Below are 22,023 nucleotides of genomic sequence, written 5' to 3'. Positions count from 1 at the left end.
TGTGTGTTCTGTGTAGAACTGTTTTGGTATTAATAGAGATCAAGCAAGTCTATATGGATGTGCTCCCCAGTGCACACTGGCATATTTGCTGTGTAACTGGGCTCTGGCTGGTGATGCATGTATGCACAAACTATCTAGGGTATCTAGTGTCTGTCTACTATCTACTGAGCTGATTACACAGCTTCTGAAAGCTTATATTTTACAAATATTTTGATTTTCTCCCTCTCTTTCACTCCTTCTGCCTAGAAAAGGTCGGCATTGCGATATAGTCCAAAAACCTGTTGATTTACAAGGTAGTGTCTTTGCAGGTTCTCAGTCATTAACGTCATGGTATATCCCAAGAAAACTGATGGGCAACATGGACAAATGTTCCTGTTCGCCCCAGCTCGCAACCAGTCTTCTGAAGGAGCTGAAGACCCTACTGGATTGAGACATGGAGACATGTTGAGCCCAGTTGCCCTCATTTCAACTTGTTTTTAGGATAAATGTTTGAATGTTGTTTGATTTCAATTTCCGACCAGAAATGTGCTTTCCGTTCGGTTGTTTTTGTTTTGCTGTCTAGTTGGTTTGTGTAGAATGCGCAGAGTCTACTGTAAACAGGCAAAAGGCTGTGGTAAAGACCGAATGTACCTTCTCTCATTCTGAATATCCAAGCAGGACGTGCTGTTTTTCTGAAAGTGAAATATATTTCAAACTGAGTCAAGCCTGTCACCATATGTGTGCCTGAAGCTCATTAACACCCGGTCCACAGATCTGAAAGGTGGATTTCTTTTCTTGCGCCCTGTACTCCAGCGACCACCCTTTTTTCATTTTCTTTTTTTCTTTACCTCACCGCACTTCCTGCTGTCCCAGTCCAGCATGGCCTTTCCAGTTCACCTCCTTGACAGCTTTTGATGAGGGAACACGCAAACTTTGTGACGTATGGCTTAATGCCACAGCCCCTGCCCCACCTCTAGCACACTTTCCCAGCTGCTTCCTGAGCCCATGACCCCCAATTCGTTGGCTGGTGCGGGGCGCTCCCTTTGTGTTTGTTTGAACTTCAGGACAGGTTGAGTTTTAATCAAGGAGCGGCACCTTTTCACATCCTCTGTAAGAATCCTTTTTGCTTTGATCCAATTTCCTTTCATGAACATAATGGGAAGTCATAAAGCCAGAATTTCACAGAGTTGCATCAAGCAGCCTCCTTTACATACTGCACAAAGTAAGCAATAATTATGCTGCTTTTACTTTGGCTTATGTACATATTTTTGTATTTCGATGAGTAATTTGGATTCCACCAGAGCAACCTTTTATTACAGTGGAGCTTGAATTATGAAATTAATGGTAATTTCTGGTGAACCACTTTGTCTTCCTTATGGGGAAGGATTGGACATCTTCCTTAAAACGTGCTACGAACAGTGGCGCCAAAATCAGAGAAAGATGTTGACGTTCATTCTCCAGTTGGTTACCGTTAAACCACTACAGGGGAAGAAGGGATAGCACCAGTCAAACCTCAGACAAACAAAAATCAGATGGAGGAAAAAAAAAGAAATCTTTATTTTGCATTTTAATTGGATGAACTGTGGATGAACCGTGGTTCATGTAGATCACGTGAATCAGATGGGGTCCTCTCCTACCATTCTGCTACATTTGACACGCACTTCTTCACCTTCACCAAGTGTGAAAACTTTTTTTTTCTTTTTGCAGAAAGTGGAAGTTTTCATGTGAAGCGTGACACATATGTGCAATATAGTTCACATATGTTGACATCAAGCTAGTTTCTTAACCCTAACCCCCAACCCTAATTATCCTTCATTATATACAGGGTCCATTGTAGAAGCATAAAATGCCTTCTTGTGGTTTCTGTCTCTTCTGCTTCATTCTAAGTCAAATAAAAACACAATTCATAATTACACTCCAAACTACAACTTCTGAAAACACAATTTAAAATAGCAAATTAAAATTTTGTTAAATGATACCCAAGGTCCTACACACTGGTCCTCTAACGGGTATGAGTACACATACCTTTCAAACTTGACGTGAATTAGATGATACTATTCAAAATGAATATTTTTATTCCCTGTCTTCTGAACATATCATCATCTGAATGTATCATAGTGCATTTTTTTTGTTAAAGCTTTGTAGTGTGGTTAAAATATTGAAATGCAAAGCTTGATGGTATTAAATTTGGAGAATCGTGGAAACTGAAACTTGTTTATATCCGGATCCAAGTCTATATATGTTTCTTCATACGTTTAAGCTACGTACCATCACTGGCTGGATAACTGCGCCTTATTTTATGGCCAAAATGCAGCACTTGGCATGCCTGTAATAACTCTACGCCACTCACTCTCTCAGTGAGAGAGACAGATTCTGAGATTTTCTTCATGTACAAGGCTGCGTGTTACGTGTGGAGACGGGCAGAGCAGAGATGGATTCAGGGCCACGTCCTGTGTGAGTTATAGTAAACACAATGAATAATATCTATTCAGAGAGGCTTGTCTATATTGATCGCCCTCAGAATGCATGAGCAGCTCATCTCTCGCTGCTGAGGATTCATTTCCCTGCCCTCATGAAAGAATTAATAGCTGGAGAACTCTTGATGAGTTGAAACTTCTTTTTTTTTTTTTTTTCTTTATCAAACTTTTTTTTTAGTTTTTTTTAAATCTGTCTCCGTATTTCTCCTCTCTTTCCATACATATATAAAAACTTGCACAGTGGTTCTTTGTTGTTTGCGTCCTGGTGCGTCTTGCCAGATCATTAATGGACAGAACCGGAATGAATCAGCAGTGTGATGCAGGGGAAGAAGACGTAAAGGCATGCTGCATATTGTTTTCCCATTCGTTAGGCAAGAAGAAAGGGTCTTTAAATGTGTGCAAACTCGTGTGTGCGAAAGAGCGCGTTTGGGAGAGGATGAGAGGAACCCAGGAGAGCAGGATACTTTTCCGAGGTGTTGATGAGTTTGATAATGTTGCGCCTGATGAAAGCGCTGTGGCGTGCATTTGCATGAGCGCATCTGCGGTGTGAGGCGTGCGGGCTTCTTGCTTTCAGAGTCTTGACAGAGCATATCCCTGTGTATCTTCCCTCTAATTGAATCCATCCCTCAGGGCGTCACCGCTTGTTTATACCCTGACACCATGAAGGTGTGTGTGTGTGTGCTTGCTCACACTGAATCTATCCTTATTGTTTAATTATAGCCCACCAGCTGGAGAGGCAGAGGAAGAGAACGAGGGCAGGAAAAGAAGAGTTATTGATTAAATTGGGCAGATTATTCATATTTAATGTTTTGCTTTGTCTCCATTTCTGTGCCGAAGCCCTCTGCTCAGCCTTCTCCGTGACGCCTTCCTGTTAATAAATCCTCTTTTATTTTCTTGTGAGACCACCAGTGAACGACATGTTTTATATGTGTCATCAGCTGACAGCATCTCAAGTGCACCAGTAAAACCTGATGGCTTTTACGTTTACAGCACTTAGCACATCATTCATCTAAAAGGAAAAGGTACATACTTATTCTGTCGCTGTTTGGAGCCTATGTGATAAGCATGACAGCATTCATTTAAAAATTCATTCTTTCTGAGAACATTTATTACATTTAATAACTCTCCAGATGTTATACTTGTATGGGACTTTTGCGATATTAGCATTAGCTAGTGTGAATTAGCTTTAGCCAGCATCTACAAGCGGTAGTGATTTAATTATGACCAAACGATAAATGCTGGCCAACAAACAATGTCATCAAGTAGGCCAAACGACTCATAGGCCCCGTTCAGACAGTCCGATCACAAGTGGTTAGCTTTGACTACCCGTGTTCACACCTGGCATAAAAATTTATCTCCACCAACCAACTCTTCAGATCTGCTCAAGAGTTGCAGTCTCTAATAGATCTCTATTGCTGTCACAGAACCAAGAACAGCACTGTTTTTTCCCCCAATGTCAATACAATGTCACAATGGGTTAATAAATGTCAACTCCAATTTTTCATATGTTTGCTAGCATTAGCTGCCAAAGGTCATATCCGACCAAGGCAGTAGCAAAACCCCCTATATCAGCTTTTAAGCCAAAAGTTGGCCAATAAAAGTTATTGGCAAACTTTAGTTATACAGGAAAATTACTTTTCCGAGTCATATCTTTGTCCACTGATATGCGGTCAATGATAATGCTATTTTAACTCTGTGTTTGGTCTCCACCAACTCTCAAAAGGGTTATCTGACCCTGGAGTAGCTAAATGTGCCAGTATCCCCAGCAGCAACTTGGCACGCCTGCTGTTTAGTTGCAGGTTTTATCAGAACCATTTCACCGCCAACTGTGTCTGAAAATACTTTTATGGAAATGGTAAAAAATAAACAAATAAGCTAATACAGTATTAGCTGTGGATCGTAAAAAACAGAACAAAGAGCTGAAAGACGGTTAAGAAGTTCCGTAGAGTCTCAAGTCGAGTGAGAACTATTGAACATGACAGAGGCTTGAAGTGTACTTCCATGCTGTTTAGCTATTGCATTTATAAGATAAAAATTTCGTTATGACTTCAAGTTACAAGGCCTAACTTTCCAGTTTGGGAGTTAGCCTGCCAATCACTCTTGTTTTCACTCTTTCAGTTTGTCCAGCTACCCAAACCCTGACCTGTCTGTGTCTATTGACTGATAGCTGCTGCAAAATATTAGCCTTGCTAAATAACAGACCGTGCAGTGCCGTCACTGAATCACTCTAACCATGGCACCAGCAGCTAATGATATATACTCTGCGTTGACACTGATGTAGACATTTCACTTTTGACTTTTGCACAGTGCTGCAGAATGCAGGTGGAAAACATCCAATGATTTGTCTTCATTGTAGGGAGTTGTTTTTTGACCTTTCTGTTCTTCCCCTGGATGTGTGGTTTCTACCTGACTTCACAGGGCAGCTTCAGATATCAAGTCCACACTGGAGTCTGACTCAAACACTGCTAGAACAGAGCAATCTCATCTTAAATTCTTATCTCTAACCAGTCTTACTGGTTATTCCATCTTCCATTCTTTCACATATACCATTAGGAGTGTTTTATCTGTGACTTATAGCTTTGTACTCTCTCCATTCTGGCATTGCTAATAATGCTTTGGGTGAAGGCAGACCTTCAAAAATAATTGGCCTGCCAACTCATAATTTGACAGATATTCATATTATAGCAGTTAGATGCACATATAAGATAATCGTTAGTGTGGGTTGATGAGAGGCAAGAGACGGGTTCAAGTAAAATGCTTTGCACAACTGACCATCTATTCATCAGCGATTCAACTAGGTTTGACCTGCGTTTCCTTGTACCACACCGCACACACCTACTGAAGGCGGCTTTACTGAAAATCAGCATCTTTTCTGTTTTCCATGCTTGTTTATGCCCTGTTTGTGACAAGCTTTCATGCAGCCTGATCCAGAGTAGGCAAAGTCCCCTTAATGAGGACAACTTTTTACATTGTTATAGACAGTCTGGGACTCTTCTGTGGTTTGAATGCACTTTCACTGAGGGAAAAAATAAAAAATAAAAAAATGCTAAATCAAGACTTGGGTATTTTTGAAATCCTATCTGGAACAGTCCCTGATCTCTGTGGCATCAGGCAACATTATCCTCTTCTTAGAATGAGTCGTTAATATGGTAATTTATTCACTTTCAGGCCTGCTAGTTACATTATTCATGTACAAACAGAGCTAAATTTGGAGGAAACCAAAGTTCATAAGTGAGTTTAGTGTTATGTTTGAGAACTGTACCTTACCAAATTAGCGAAAATTTGTATAATAGTGACGACACCAAAAATATTTTAATAACGCTATATCATGTTTCGGTGTGTTGATTATTCCGAAGACAGTGTTCAGTTTGTTTTTTTATAGCATTGCTACCCCATAATCGAAGTGGCATTTTCAGCTTCTTCCATTATACACTCAGTTGCCAGTTCATTAGGTACTCTAGCGATAACTAACGCATTTTAAAACAGTTGTACATTAAACCGTCCTTAATGACTGCTCTAATGTTCAGTTAGGAAGGTGCTCATTCAACTGAATGATAGTTTTCTAGGATGCAGTTTGTGGTGCTGTTAAGCTGGATTGATTCAAACACTGAAGCGTTTCTGTTCACTGAATTAAATGTCAAAATAATAGGAACACGCGGCGTTTAGAACACAATACACTTCAGTAGTACAAAAAACCACATCTTCCAAAATGAAATCAGAGTTGAATCTTTCAGTAATTTCCAACAAATGCTGAATACGGTATCTTTAACGGTTATATAGGAGTGCATTCTTTCCACTGGTGTACCTAATGAACTGGTAGAGGAGTCTCCTGGCCTTATAATGCCTATGTTACATGGACATTATACATACTGAACTCCAGTGGTGACACCGTTTTACTCACCGGCAGTTTACTCAGACAAACCATACAGCTCATTATTTTCAACTTGCCCCACCTCCTCTGCTGGTGACTGCAAATGTTTGCGGATGTCCTAAAACTTCCCGCGCCACCTCTCTCGTTCTAGACCTCTCTTTGTTTCCTGTTTAATGATCCCACTCTCCGCGCCGACTGATCTTTTTAATTGCGTCCCCTCGGACCCACACAAGTTTCTGTGCATCTTCCTGAGTGTGACATAATCATGCTCTGCCCTCCAGGTACAACTATCGTTATTGAACTATTTGGTCACAGGCCCAAATACCCCCACAGCATGTATCCATTATCCAATACTTCAAGTCTTTGAAGCACCACGGTGGTACTGAATGATTCAGCAGTGCACCGTTAGGTTTGATCATTTTTGCTTTTACTAGTTGCAGTATTAGTTTTAGATCTTTCTTTAAACATGGGGTTAATAGGCTGTGCTGTAAATGTAACGGAACCACAGATATGCAGAGATCCCAGTCTCATGCATTTGCAATGATGACAAAAACCAGTGTGAATTTTCATTTATTTTTTAAAACTTAGTTGTTTTTTTTCCAGCTAAGTAAAATGTTTTCTTTGCACTTATTTTTTGTTCAGTTTCAATTGACTACAGTTCCCTTGCTTCTTAGTTACTAAATATGCTGGCATGATAAACTATCACTGGGATTGAAGTGAAGCTCCATGTTTTAGGGCGGAAAAGAAGCGCGTCTTTGAAATGCATCTACTTATCGAGCACTTTGCCGCATACTAATCCCGGATAAGGCCTCCACTTGCTCTCAACTGCCTCAACATTGGTTTTATAGATTCCACAAGACGCTGGAAACGCTCCTTTGATATCAGACGTGTTGACACGACTGCGTCACGTAACGTCTGCAGATTTATTTAAGATGCTCATCTCACGCTGCGGATCTCCCCCTTCTGCCGCATAAAAAAACACTCAGATCTGGTGACTGGGGGAGCCGTTGAACTCCCTGAACTTATTGCTATGTTCATAAAATTTGTGATTTGTGACACGGTGCATTATCATTCTGGAGGGAGACGAGGGTAGATAATACTTGAAACGCCGGTTATCATTCCGTGTTGGAAGTCTCTGAGATTAAGTTTCTAAGGTTGCGGCACAGTCAGTAGAGCGGCTTAAAGGTTCAATCCACAGCACATGGACCACATGCTGAAGTCTTGAACTTGAGCAACACACTGAGCCCCCAGTTTCCCCCTGTTCCTGGCGTTGGTGTGTGAATGTGAATGAATGCTTGTGTGAATGAACGGGTAGATGTGTCATTGTAACGAAAGCCCTTTGAGTACCAGTGATTATCTTAAAGGATGATCTTAAGGGATTATCTTGACCTTATTTCTCTTTGACCAGCACTGTGGAACATACCTTCAAATTTCTAGGCTATAACCCCCTTCAATTTTGCTTGGGTATTAGCGAATCTGGTGCTCCCAGGATCTCACATAACCTCATGCATATTTGTGTTGTGCGCTAAAAGGAAAACTGATAAAGAAACAAGTCTGAAAAAAATCAGATCAAAGTCAGTTAAGAGTCAGTTTGTCTGGCGTTGTGGCGGCTCTGGGGGCATGCTGACCCAGCTTCGTTATGGGTCAGTGGGATGAATGAGCATGTGGTGGCTAATGCAATAAAAGACAGACAGGTCATTTGTCCTCACAGCTTGTGTGCACACTTTAACTCACGGACACACTTCCACACCTAAAATACACAGTTTTCTTTTTTGCTCACACATCAAACGCACACACAGATGACAAACTGTCTTTTCCGTCTAACAATATTAAGCAGGCCGGGGCCGAGGCTGCTGACTGCGCGTGCAGCGGCGATCTGTTTTTAATGTGTACGTGTGTGTTTGAGTATGTATCCAACTTGCATGTCTGTGTGTGTGTGTGTGTGCACAAAAGCAGCCTAAACTGTGTTCCGTCTCATTGATCAGTGTCACATTGCTCAGGCTGGCGTTTGGCCTAACCACATCAGGATTGCCCACTTCGACCTCTCAGTCAATAAAATTCCTGCTCCATGCATCAAGACATCCTCACACTCACCAACTCTAAGGTCTAAGACTTCTGCCTTGTCTTAGTCAGCACTCCAGTCTCTCAGCGTCTGCCTCTGCTGCCTTTGGTTTTGCCTCACACAATCTTTTTCTTAAAGTGCCTATCAAGCTCCCTCGCTTACAATTGGAACATTTTCCAATGCGCCTCGCAAACAGATCGTTGGTTAACGGGAGGAAATGGGAGCTTTGACTGCCACTTGGAGCAGCCACAGGTGGGCTTTCCCATTTCCCGGATTCCTCTGTGGCTCATTTTCCTCTCAAAAACCATTTTGATTGTGAATTGGACTGGAGGAGGCAAACGTGCCTCACTTTGTTAGACGAGGTTGGCATAATGAGGTCACTGGAGAAAGCCTAGAGAAATGTGTTTGTTAGATGTTTTTTTTCTTTTTTTTCTGCTGGTTGTCACTTCTCTGTTGTTGTATTCCTTAACTCTTGTCCCGCACGTGGTTCGAGCGAGCGTCGATGTTGGTGATCCTGCTGAACTGCGTGACCCTGGGCATGTTTCATCCATGTGAGGACATCAACTGTGACTCTGAGAGGTGCAAGATCCTACAGGTAAGATTATTTTTATCCTTTATGTGATGTGAGCTAAATATGTTTTTTTGTTTCTTTTTGCAGTTTGCTTAATAAATGTTAAAGCAAAACTTGACCATAATTCATGCTTGACCAAAGGTAACTATATTGCTAAATGAACCATTGCATGCAAGTGTCCTGATGTGCAAAAACGGTATAGGAGGCTGAAAAGAAGAATCCATGAACTCTTTTTCGTTTTCAGTACATCAGTATTCCTAGATGTGTATTATTGCACTCACTGAAAGTGAGTGGTTGTGCTACTTCCTGTTACACATTGAACTTGGTTCCCCTTAACAGGAGTTGGGTTAGTGGAAAGACTGGTATAGACCCCTTCATGACCTACGTCACCGTAACTTCACAACGTTAGCTGGAGGCAAAACAGAGGGAAGCTTGAGGCGAACACTGTCACTGTCAACCGCGAAATTGTCGTCTTGCTGCGTTATTGGGGCCAAAACTGAAACAGCAAAAACACTAACTTTCACCAAGTTTCATCGCATACCAGCACCTGACAGTCGTAGACGATTTCGGTTGAACGCGATTAAAAGAAAGGATTGGTTAAGTTAATCATTATTTGTTGAATTCTTGTCATGTATTAATGGTAATGCTAACCACTAGCTAACTCAACATTAGTTGTATCTTTAAGGGGCGTTCAAGCAGAAGTTGAATTTGCTACATTACTCTTCACAGTAGAGTGTGAGTGTATTAGTGTACTCTCTAAAATATGCATATCCTTGTCCATTCCTGTCTCTTGAAATACGCTAACCGGCGTTTACAAGGTAGTCTGTTTTGCCTCCAGCTAAGCCCCGCCCCTTACAATACATCACACTGTTTACAAGCTGTGAGGGGGTCTATAGCTATGCTTAACCTTAGCTCTATCGTATGTCATAGTGGTCTGACGTGTAGGACCACACAGACGTTATGTGCTGCAGTGATTTCAGTTTAAAGTTACTGTTGATCCGCATTAATAACTTCAACCCCAACATGAGCCACACACTTCCATTCAGCATTGTGTAAAGTACAGAGTGAAGTGAAACATAGAGTCGTGGGGAGAGAGGTGAGTCCAATAGGCTATTCTGCTTGGCAAAAAGAGGTAGGTCAGGAGCTGTTTGTTGCTAGCTAGCCTTTGGGGGAAGTCTTGGTGGTGTGTTTAAGTGCAAATTTTTGGTCCAGGCACAGCAGCAAAGGGCGACGTCAGAGCTGTCCTTTGTTGCCACTAGATCTTTGATGTTGGCTTGACATGTCCAGGCCTTTATCTCCCGGGTAACATGTGGGGTGAAGTAGATAGTGTCTGATGTACAAGAGAAAAATTCAACAGTAACTTTAAAATTCAGGCTTCATCTTCCTTTGTTGAGAGTTGGAGGGTGGATGAACACTAATTGAGACTTCTGGAGAGCTGCCTGCAGTCCCCGCGGCTAAACCTACATTTGCTGTCAATTGCACTGCCCCTGCCACAGTAAGAGCGTTTGTATTGATGTGCATTAATTGGTAACAGTCTTATGTAATGAGTAACAGTTTACAATTTTCAAATAGCTTGTGTGAAGCTGCTTACCAAATAGATGCAGAGAGAGAAAAAAACATGTTGAAATCGTCATAAATATTTTAAAGGGCCTATCCAGTGATTCTGGATTAACTTTCATTAATTCTTAACTAAGACAAATCTCAAAAATAATTGTGGAAGTCTGAGCAACGTACTTTGGAGCTGCGAACACCCTCTGCCAGAGCTGCCTATCAGACCAAATGGAACTGATGGTGTCAGCGTTTGTCAGTTTCACATCATTCTCAAACCCACAACCTGACATTCGCACCCTTCCTGCTGTCATTAGCCAGCTGTTCGAATGTGATGAAGCAGGCTGTCAACTTCCTCCCCTTATGCTACCATTTCTTCCGCTTCTCATGTGCAACACTGTGGATTCCAGGATAAAATGTCTCTTGAGGAGAGACTTTCAAAAGTGTGTCTGTTATCTTTGTATTTGAGCTACATTGGCCTTCCCACGCCTACCTCCCAACCCCTTGGTCAGACATACGATATACTCTATTGATTGCTCACATGGTTGCAGAAATGACCTCTTTTAAAAGTTATATAATTCCCAAAATGCTGTGTGGTTACGTCCTTTTGAGAGCCCCTTGGTGCCTGCAAATCTCACACCCCCAGTTATGTAATGCAGGGTTTTTCTTACAGTCAGAGGTTATTCAAGTGAGGTGTGCTAACTTGGTACGTTTGCGCTCATTCATCAAGTATACGTTTGCGAAACAAGTCAATGGTCGTTTCTGGAATCCCGAAAATATGTTGCGAAACAGAAAGTAATGGAACAGAAGGAGCAGCCACAGTGAACTCTTAGACGAGGAGCCTCGGGCTACAGGTGGCTTCCCTTCTCTGGCACCCTGTAAGATCCAGAACAGAATTTAAAATCATACTCCTTACAAACAAGGCCCTTAAAGACCAAGTTCCCTCTTATCTTTAAGACCACAAAGTCCCATATTACTCTCTGGGGTTACTTTGTGCCTAGGTTAGTGCAGGCTTACCTGTGCTTCCCAGAGTTTCAGAAGGTATAATGGGTGGCAGAGCTTTCAGCTACCAGGCCCAGCTCCCAGTTGGGTTCTGGAGGCAGACACACTCTCTTGTTTTTGTTAAAACTCCGTCTCCCTGCTATATGTTTAGGCTGCTGGGGGACTTCCCATGATGCACTGAGCACCTCCTGTCCTTCACTTTATTCTCACTAGCTGCGTTCTGCTCAAGAATTGCTCCAGTTCCTCTGCTCTTGTCAGCACTACCTTAGCTCATGCTTCGGGGGCTTCAGGTTCCTGATACTGTAGAGCGTCTTATGTATACAATCGGTATTGTTATTGCGTTATACAAACAAAATCGAATTAATGAGAAATGAGAAACCAACTTCTTTCAATGGGCCCTGCCGCTTGTTGACTACACATTGCACTGGGAACTTTTCGTCGCTAACACTTTTCCAGATGCTCCGGTGAAAGAAACAACTCGGGGACATGACAGCGCAACACTTTATTCCCATGTATCCATTTATCTTCCGTGAGCTTCATTCAGTAAGACAAGTACAGCCCAAATGAAAGGCCTTCCACAGGGACGAGCATGAGGGGAAACAACAGACACACTAGGCAGCACTCACGCACAGAAGCCATCACGAGAAGATAACGTCAGCGAGTGCAGAGTAATGGGCGGCAAAACACCAGACTTGTGCGAGGCAACACAATGTTTGCATGACAGATCATGAGCCAGCAAAGGCATTGTTCAAACAAAAGCAGAACAGACAGACAGGCCGAGAGCAAGAACACTGACACACAAACATTTCTAACAGCAATGCATTTGATGGAGTCCCAGAAAGAGCTACTGGCACAGTATTTCCCCGCATATGTGGCCTTTGCAGCTCCCTCCTTTTGCTTGATCTGAAACGCAAAACAAACAACAACGCGGGGGCATGGGCGTATCCATTTATTCATTTATTGACCTCCTTTTAACCCAACAAATACTAATGGGAGGGCACTGTGGCTCTCGTCGGTGAGCACGTAGGATAGAAACATTTTTCTTCCGCGTTGGGCCAGGGAATAAAACAACAGGGCGAGGTGCAGCGGAACAGATCTGCATTATCTGGCACCGTTCATCTTGTGCGGCGAGGAGATAATGTGCTCGCAAAGTGCCTCCAAATAGATTGAAACTGCTGAATTTCACTGAGTCAGTGGACAAGAAAATAACACGACTTCAGGTCTGATTCAGCCTAAATTGAGATATCTATCATTTAGGGAAAAAAAATAACAAAAATGCAAAGTCTCACGTCCGTGCTGCCTGGTGTTAAAATCCGTTTAGTGGGTAAAGCACTTGCTGATGGGCAGCGTTTTAAAACACACTTCCTTTTCCTTTCATTTCCTCTTATGAAATAATGAAACGGGAAAAAGGGAAAGGGAGAGGGGAAGGGAAGACTTGGAGAACTAAGTGGCCGGATGAAAATTTAACAGGGAAGGAAGGAAGATAAAAGTAGAGAAGAAGAAAAGAAAAAGGGAATGAGATATCACGACAGGAAGATGAAAGCAAAGAAAAAGGAAAAAGGAGGGGGGGGGCATGAAATGAGATGGGTGAAGGAAGACTGATGGATGGACAGAAGACAGAATAAGACAGGTGAATATGGAGAACTTGGTGCGTTGAGATGAAGAAGAGAATCAGGGTGTGGGGGTGTGGAGTGTGCTGTTTATAGGGCTGCCCCGGCCCTGTCGACCCCGTCCATCTCCTCCGCTGGAGGATATGAGATGTGATTTAATTCAGTGGGCCTCCTCTCTGGAGTGCAGATGAATGCACACCGCCTAGAGGTTGCAAATGCATTCTTATTAATTCCCGGCTCCCTCCATTTCCATCTCTCCCATCATGTTAAGAGATCGTAAAGGCACGTGCCCTGCGCGGCTCTGCCTTTGATCCGCCTCTTGCCATCTGGAACACACTGACTTTTCTCCTTTTTTCTCACTATTCACATCTCTCGCTTTTCCTCGTTATCACACTTTCGCATTCCTGACACGCTGTTGCCTCAGTCTCTCCTCTTTCTCATCTTTTTTTTTTCCTTTCCTACTAGGTGCTCCGTTTGACTTTACAACCTCGAGTAAAGTAATTTACATCAGACACTTCAAATTGGTTTTGACAACATAATATAACGACAGCAATTCTTGGCACCTAATCTAAGTCGTTTTTTTTTTTTTTTTATAGTCTCCTAAAAAACTCCTGAGCCTGACGTACCATATTGTTGACTGAAAGTCATCAGCGTAATCCTGGTGAAAAGTCATCTGTTGCGATATCTGGGCGTTCGCTTTTATTGCATTACAGCAAAGTTCAGGCTTTGGGTGAAAATATGTAAAAGTACGTGTGAAGACCAAATATGGAAATTAAATCATTTCAAATCCCTGTTACAAAACTATAAAAGCATGCACTGATTAGGGCTGATTGAATAAACCAGATTTGATGTGATTGCTTTGTGTTGGGGGAACAACAACTTGTCTCCCCAGGTAACCTCATTCCTCTGATACACTTTCCTCTTTGCAATGAGAAACTGGCGAGTGAATAGCACAGTGAGGCAGTTTTAACATATAATATGCCTCAAAGAACTTGTCTTTATATTCTTTATGTCATAGGTCTTCAACAGGGGGTTTGCGACCCCTAGGGGGTACACGGAGTTACTGCTGGGGGGTTGCAAAATTTTTGGTTGATTAGACATTTTTATATGTTTTTTTGTTTTGTTTTTCAAATTTTCCCCCCAAATGTAAATTTCTTTAAATACACATCAACATAAATCAAACATATTTTGGGGTAAATGGAGGCAGAAGACATCATCTTTCAGTTAATACTTTAATCAGCCAGCGATACTGGAGATGTCTCAACAGCGCACCGTTTCACACAGAACGAGCTGAGAACTGTCAATCTAAGCCTCCTGTGCACAGCAGGACCCGCCCCTATCGCTGCTGAGCCAATCACGTGCTGAGGCCGCGTACTACACGCAGACTGTCAGGTTGTGACGCATGCTGCAATATTAGCAGAAGAGAAGCTAACAGTGCAGCTCGCTCCCACCAGCCAACTACTGAATAAAAAATGAATGTTTGAACCTGTGTATTATTTGAATAGATTAATACTGAATGCAGAATGATAATAATAATGTATATTTTTAAATAGCACTAGGACGAGTTTAATATGGAACACATATAGTAGGTAGGGAGTCCCTACTTAATCTCTAAATCAGTTTGGGCCTGAAAAATGTTGAAAACCCATGCTTTATGTCATCTTTGATAATTAATTGAAAATCAATCTAGTAATCTCTAATGATCTCATACTCAGTAGAATTCCTTTTACTCAAGTGTGAGTTCTTTGTTGGTGCTCTACTGTAAAGGCCTGATTGATGCGCTCTCATGTCTTTGTCAGCCCACAGCACCAACATACAAAGGTTATCTCATTCTTGCGTTTTTTTTAGTAATAATATCTTGCTGTATGTGTTGATGTATGGCTGGAACGCGCACACATTCACAACATACAGAAATACTTAAATACTTCCTCGTGCTTCACATGTGCTAGCACCCACGATCTCAGATTTGAGCTGTCCGTGTGTCGTGCCAGCGGGGCCGCCGTGCTAATGACGGGGCTAATGAGGGAGCGCAACCAGGCTCCTCCGTGCCTTTCCTCTCAGACACAGGCTAAATGAACTCTGGTCTCCTGACCCGGCGAACGTCCAGCACAGTGGTGTGCAGCCTCCGCGCTGGATGAAATACGACCCCTGCTCATCGTGTCAGTGTCGCTGAAAGGTTGCGTTATTTACATTGTGTTTTAATGGCGCGCCGCTTGGCTCCAGCTTTGTAACTACATGGCGGCACGATTTCAAAGGTTCGGCTAATTATGAGATTTTATCCGAACCATCTCCATTTCCTTCTTAATATCCGGCCTGGGGTTTTAATGTGATGTAATTTTTGATAAATGTACTGACAAATCTCAATGAAAACCCTTAAGTGGAGCATGTCGGTCGAGTGGAGAGTGAAAAGGGTTAATTACTGAATCTCATAAAGGTAAATAGACTGAATCTGTTACCGTAGTGAATGGGTCTTCAACCTTTTTTAGTCCAGGGACCCCAAACTGATTCAGAGATTAAGTAGGGACCCCCTACTTATTATATACATTCTATATTAAACTCTGTCTAACTCTATTGATAAGTATACATTATTATCATCATTTTACATTCGATAGTAAGCTATTCAAATATTACACAACAAAGTCATCCCTTTTGTACTTAAAGAAATTTAAATTTGTGCGGAAAATTAAAATAAAATACATAAAAATGTATGTCTAATCAACCAAAGATTTTGCAGCCCCCCTGCAATACCTCTGCCTTAGTGGTTAACGCCTCTGCAGAACTTCAGTATTTTGTCCTGTAATACTTCCTGAATGTGTGTACACGAGGAACCAGGGATTAGACTGTGACTAGAGTTTTCAAAACCCTGTAACACCCAAACTAAAGCTACTGACACAAAGGCAGACATGGAAAAATCTGTGACCTTCGTGCAGTATATATCTCTAATGCCAAACAGCAACTAAAAAACAGCATTGCTGCTGTGTTTTTCTGTGGTATATATCTAACACTTTATCTCAGTTGGTAAACAGACCTGGGATGAAGTCTTTGATACAAGGCAGAGAGCATCAGAGAACGCCGCAGCTCAGTGTTGCTCTCAGATATAAGCAACGACTTAGCCAGCAGAGTGTTTTCAAAGAAATGTCAAACTCTAGCTCTCTCTCTGCAGCTGCTTTAAGGTTAAGGATCATCTCACTGAAAGATTTCAGTAGAGCATGTTCGGCTCTGAAGGCTGCGGCACAAACTTAACCCTCCATCATGTCTGCCCGGCAGCGACAGCACAAAACAATGTCTGCAGAGGGCTAACAAAATTGTGTCTTGATTAAGTAATAAATGACAGCACAGGGATACAGCGAGATGCACGCAGAGAAGAAGGATGTGACAAAGGAGGAGATAGGTGATGTCAAAGAATTTACAATTTACATTTACAATTCTTGTTGAGATTGAGCTTCAAACTGAGGCTGCTACATAGAGGCTTTCAGGCCTGTCAGTGTAATATGTGCCTCGAGCCGTGAGAAACCATCACATTATGTGTTTTTTTGTGTGTGTGCACCATTGCTCCGGCTGCTGTGAGTGGCGGTGATTGAGCTGGAAAAGTCACTCTCGCAATATTATCTCCCTCCACCTGCGAGAAGTGGATCTTGGCCGAATGGCAGATTGCCGTCAGCCCGTCCTATTGTCTTCGTGCGTGGTGCGCACCTTCTGCTGTGATTGTTGACACGCAGAGTGTGCCTGACCCAGCGATGATGGCGTTAGGCTTGTTGACAAGGCGAAATAGCAACTATGGCGAGATTTATTTCCGGAGCGGCGAGTGTTTTACGAATCAGTGCCCGTTCAGCGCACTGTACATCTTTCGCTGGCGTAATATGCCTGCCAGATATTGTGTTGTCTGGTTTATGCTCCAAACACATTGTGACTCACAGCATGTGGCTTCTGAGGTTGTCCAAGGTGATTGCAACGATGTTGCTTGATGTTAATTGGTGATTTTTTAAAGAAAGGTGACGCCTGTTTCAGCGCACTGTACATCTATGCCGATCAGGCATAACATTATGACCACCTGCCAGATATTGTGTATGTCTGGTTTATGCCTCCAAAACAATTGTGACTCATCAGACATTGGCCTTCTGAGGGTGTCCTCTGGTGTCTGGCACCGGATGTTGTTAGTGTTAATGTGTGTTTAAAGAAATTTAAATTTGTGGTGGGAATATTAAATATATATATTTAAATGTCTAATCAACCAAAGGTTTTGCAACTCCCCCTGCAGTACCTCCACAAACCCCCTAGGGGTCGAGGAACCTCTGTTGAAGACCCATGTCCTGAACCGTTTTTGTGTGTGTGATTGTGTCAGGCTGTATCTTGCTGGGGAATGGCTGCTGCCAGGTCTCGGTGGGTGGTACATGTCTAAGTTACATCCACACGAATGCCAAGTCCGAAAGTTCCCCAGGAGAACATTGCGTTGTCACAAGATGGTCAGTGTTATTTACTTGTCCTGTCACTGCTTATAATGTTTTGGCTGATCAGTGAAATTTCTTTAATAGCTGGTAGGATGCCCTTTAGCTGACTGGCGGAAAAGAACACAGTAGTCATAGGGAAACACAGAATCCTTTTGAAGCTTCTGGGCTTCATTTGTCGAGTTCTGAGTGACACAGCAATATTCAAACGGTGATTCATCCCTCTATAAAACCTGAGGAGACCTGAGACTCAAAGGATCAACATGTGGGAATCCCTCTATATTTGCTGTTGTTTCCTGTGAGGAGAACCCTCTCCTGCAGAGCAAGTGTTGTGCTCACATTGCTGGCAGCAGCCGGAGGGAAGCATAAATCCAAAGTCTGTCGCGAGCTTTAGCCATGAAAGGTACGGTAGCTGGAAAGACAAAGGAAACACTATCCAAACAGATTCATTAAGTTCAACAGCAGAACAGAGGAGAAAAGAAACACTGCGTCACTGATCTCCGGGTTCCAAAAGTGTTGTGCCACGTTTGAACTGACAGAAGCAAAAAGTTGCACAAAAGTTGATCCATGCACTACTTTTGCCGCGGTTTTTCTCAGTTGGCCACTAATTTGAATACCGGCAGAGCGTCTTTCATGTTAAGACAAAAAGGCCGTTGTGATGACAGAGTGATTAAGTAAGTCAGCTTACAAGTGAGCCTGGAAGAAGATCCAAAATGGCTGTTTAATAACAGCTAATTTCTGTGTTTACTTTTGGCCATCCATAATAATTCATGGAACGCTACATCACTGCTGTGATTTTTTCCCTTGTTATACAGTTCTTGGCTCAACTTTCAGTTTTTTAGAATCCCCATGAACCCGGAGGCAATGTTACCGTGACGCACGGAGCCACAATGGCCACATGACTGGTGGCTAAACGATCATTTACCCAAAGGGGCCTGTGCTCGGATGCAGAACCGCATGTTTAAATTGTGCGCAGGAATGTTTCTGATCCGCGGAATCTTGATTACTGGTCGAGGGGCTGCGCACTTGGACGCCGCGCCGCAGCTAACAACGGCTCCGGAACGTGCGGATTTGTGAGCGAGCCACGGCGAGTCATCAGTGAGAGCTTTAAGTGCACTCAGCATTAGTGATTAAGTGCACTTAGAACATAAAGGTTGCGTTCAAGAGATGATTTGAGGCCGTGTAATGTTGGCACCAGCTCGATGCATTGATAACACACATATGCAACATGCTGTGCTTGCTGACACACACACAGACACACAGACATAGGGGCCTGTTAAGCTGTTGTGTGTTGTCGCATGAGACTACGCACACGCGGAGAGAGAATTTGTCTGACTGTTGCAGCGTCTGTTCAGCGTGATTATATATTATCAGATCACATAGTCATATCCGAATGTTGAATGTTAGCACATGAAAAATGATGACACGCTGTACACATATATACACACACACAAATATACTGTACCATTATCTGTGCACTCACACTATAGCCACGCACCCAGCAAGATACAGTACAGAGACATAATCACAGTAATAGGAGAGCGATACGACTTCCCCGCAGGACAGAGGGAGACGGTGTGCGTGCGTGTGTGTGTGTGCGTGTGATGAGAGATGTGAGAGATTGAAGTCGGTGGAGGACGGCAGGAGGAGAAGGAGGAGGAGAAATGCCAGCAGCTCACATACAGCAGGAATCCCATCCAGATGTTGCTGCAGGGAGACAAGAACAGGGAGGAGATAAGAAAGACAGAAGGCAATAGGATGAGAATGGAATAAAAAAAAAAGAAAGAAAGAAATGTGGGACTGTACTATAGATGATTTAATCTGAGACAGTAGCCTCTGTCTCTAGTGAAGTCTGTCTTCCGCGTTCACTAAACATACTGCGAATGTATCATCATCTCCTTTTCCTGGACTCGCTCCATGTGCTGCTTTTGTCACATCAAAAGCAAAGCAGTGCATTGTGGGATCAGGTCTAAGAGCCGCGTCCACGCTACGGACACTGTGCAGTTGACTGGCACAACGAACGAGTTATGAGCACATTTGGATAATAATACGGGTGAAGTGCTTACGTTTCGTTAATTAATTGCCCCTTGATAGCAATTATTACTCGTAGTTTGCGGTATGAGGCCTTTGCAGTTGCCGGTATAAACTGTGTATGTCTGGTAAGCCTTTGCAGGGCCCTGTCTGGTGCACAGGAAGTGAAGGCTTTTCCATATCTGGCAGCGGCAACTGTGGCTTGTTTGGAATAAATATAGAAGGATGAGGGCCGTTGCATACCACCTACGCAAAATCAAAAGGCTTCACAGTCCAGCCGGCCCTGTTTCATTGACAAATGATCTCTGAGATATGCTGTTGTATAGCGAAGAAGAAAACAGAAAAACAGAAACACGTGTTAAGCCCGAAAGTAAATGCTTTTGGAGTTAAAAGGTGTCGCCAGAGAATGTTGCATTGCCATTCATTCTGTTATCTGATTCACTTCAGCTTCAACAGCAGATTCACTCTCCTTTGTTTCAGAGTGTTTGGGATTGGATTGACTGGGTTTAACATATTCTGTCTTTGTGTGAGAATCTTCACAGGGAGGAAATGCAGTGGAGGGAAGATATTAGGAAGTGTGTGAGCAGCGAGCCGTACAGCAAAGGTCACTGGTGTCTTATCCCCTCAGAGGCAGTGGTGTGTGTGTGTATGCGTGTGCGTGTTTGTTTCTCTGGTCTCCTCGCGGACAGGCCGCCAGTGAACCGTGGTGACGTAGGACACACAGAGCCCCGCGCACGTTTTCATTTCAGTAAATACTCGGCTTGATAGGACGCCTCGGGGGAGGCTCGCATCCCAGCTGCTGATTGATGCAACGTCCGCGCTGTTCATCAAGTCTAATCTATGCGCGTCCGCATCGCGCATCACGTTTCTACGCTCCACTGATGTGTGATACAAGCTTCAGGAAATCGATATCCTGATTACAGAGCGCACGTTACCATGTGCTGCCCCGCCAGTGTGCTCCAGTGGGAACGCCTCAGGCTAGCATGTCCTGTTGAGTTCAATGAATTCAAAAGGCCCAGTTGTGTGTAGAGATTGTGTTTGTGTGTGGAGCGAGTACAGCAGGAAAGGTTGAGTTTGTTTGACATCAGATCTGTGTCAATTTATATGGTCCCTGGGGGCTTGGTCACCTACAGGTTACGATACACATGAGTACTACGCATGAGCTTGCGTACCGTCTTCATGTGTGTTTGAAGTTGTGTGTGTGACAGCAAAGATACGGTCCCCATCACCCAGAGTCTTAAAGGAGTTTCTCATATGATCTGGTCTCTGCAGGCATGCAGGCTTTAGCTATTGCAAAATAGATGAGTAATTATTTCCCAGCAGAGACGAGAGAAATGGCTCCTTCTTGAACCAAAGGAGAGACAAGATAGAAGGACGGAGTATGAGAGGAGGAAGCCTTGCAGCCATTTAGTGCTCAGCATGGTGGTGAAAAGCTCTCATCCATTTCACACAATGCTTGTTTTCACTCACTCGGGCATCTCGGGTTGTGACATCTGTCGATTGCGGGTCGTTCTCCTTAGGTTTCCATCAGATTGCTGTTCCTTTGTTGTCTATCTGTGGTACGATGTGAAAAGGATTCTTTGAAGAGCTGACCACTAACACAAGCAGAATGAGGAGACCAACGGGGGTCCATGTTAAAACTGATACTAGTATCTAAGGGGTCAAATTGAATTATTGAGTTGAATGCAGTGTTAAATACACAGTATTTGGGTCCCCGGAGCAGTAGTTCTGACATCCAATACCCTCCAACAAACACATTTCATACTAAGTTACACTGTACTCTTTAGTGTGGTGAAGAACCGTGGTAAAGCTCTTGGTTGTCAGTGCCAACTGGTAGTCCTCGATTGTATCTACAATACAACAATTATCAGACCGTGTCAGACAATTTGAGACCAAATTCTCCAAGCGTGACCGTTGCTACGAAACAACTAACCAGGAAACTTCTGGAAATAACTTGCAATCAAGTTTGGGGAAAGAAAAACACAACACATGAAACCACAACCATAGAGGCGAAAGGAAAAGTTTGTGTGAGTTAGGCAAATAGGTTTGACATTATTTATTTATTGTACCACTAAAGTGATATCATACAGTCTGGCACACATTGAAATTTTAGTGGGGCATACTTATGTAGTGACATGTAAAGTCACATGATTGTTGATAAATGGTTTTAAGTCACCGACAGTACGGCATCCTGTCAGCTGTATCACTTGACCACTGTTTGCTAGGACTGAGTGGACTACTGATGATGTAGGATAGCATTCAGAGATTACTCTAACCTGGAATCTGGAGAGAGGCCTTACTCATAATGTCTGCAATCATTGCAAGAGTTGAGTTGAGAGCAAGAGTTGAGGTGCTATGTTCACTTAGGCCCTGTTCTTGCATTGACACATTGATGGTGCATTTGAGTGACTGATCGTATTTAACCTT

General features: G+C 43.0%; 1 protein-coding gene across 17 annotated transcripts in view; it reads left to right on the top strand.

Annotated features, from left to right (window-relative positions):
* The window catches only part of cacna1g (calcium channel, voltage-dependent, T type, alpha 1G subunit), a 256,906-nt gene that overhangs the window by 82,295 nt on the left and 152,588 nt on the right, over window positions 1-22,023 (top strand). For all 17 annotated transcript variants that reach the window (XM_047609737.1, XM_047609734.1, XM_047609733.1 and 14 more), the window contains exon 3: window positions 8,873-8,984. In XM_047609737.1, the coding sequence (XP_047465693.1) occupies window positions 8,873-8,984 (112 nt within the window). The remainder of the gene's footprint in view (window positions 1-8,872; window positions 8,985-22,023) is intronic.

This window comes from Mugil cephalus, chromosome 16, assembly GCF_022458985.1.
Source record: "Mugil cephalus isolate CIBA_MC_2020 chromosome 16, CIBA_Mcephalus_1.1, whole genome shotgun sequence".
Lineage (NCBI taxonomy): Eukaryota > Metazoa > Chordata > Actinopteri > Mugiliformes > Mugilidae > Mugil > Mugil cephalus.
The sequence above is the reverse complement of the archived record's forward strand: the minus strand, read 5'-3'. Positions and strand labels throughout refer to the sequence as shown.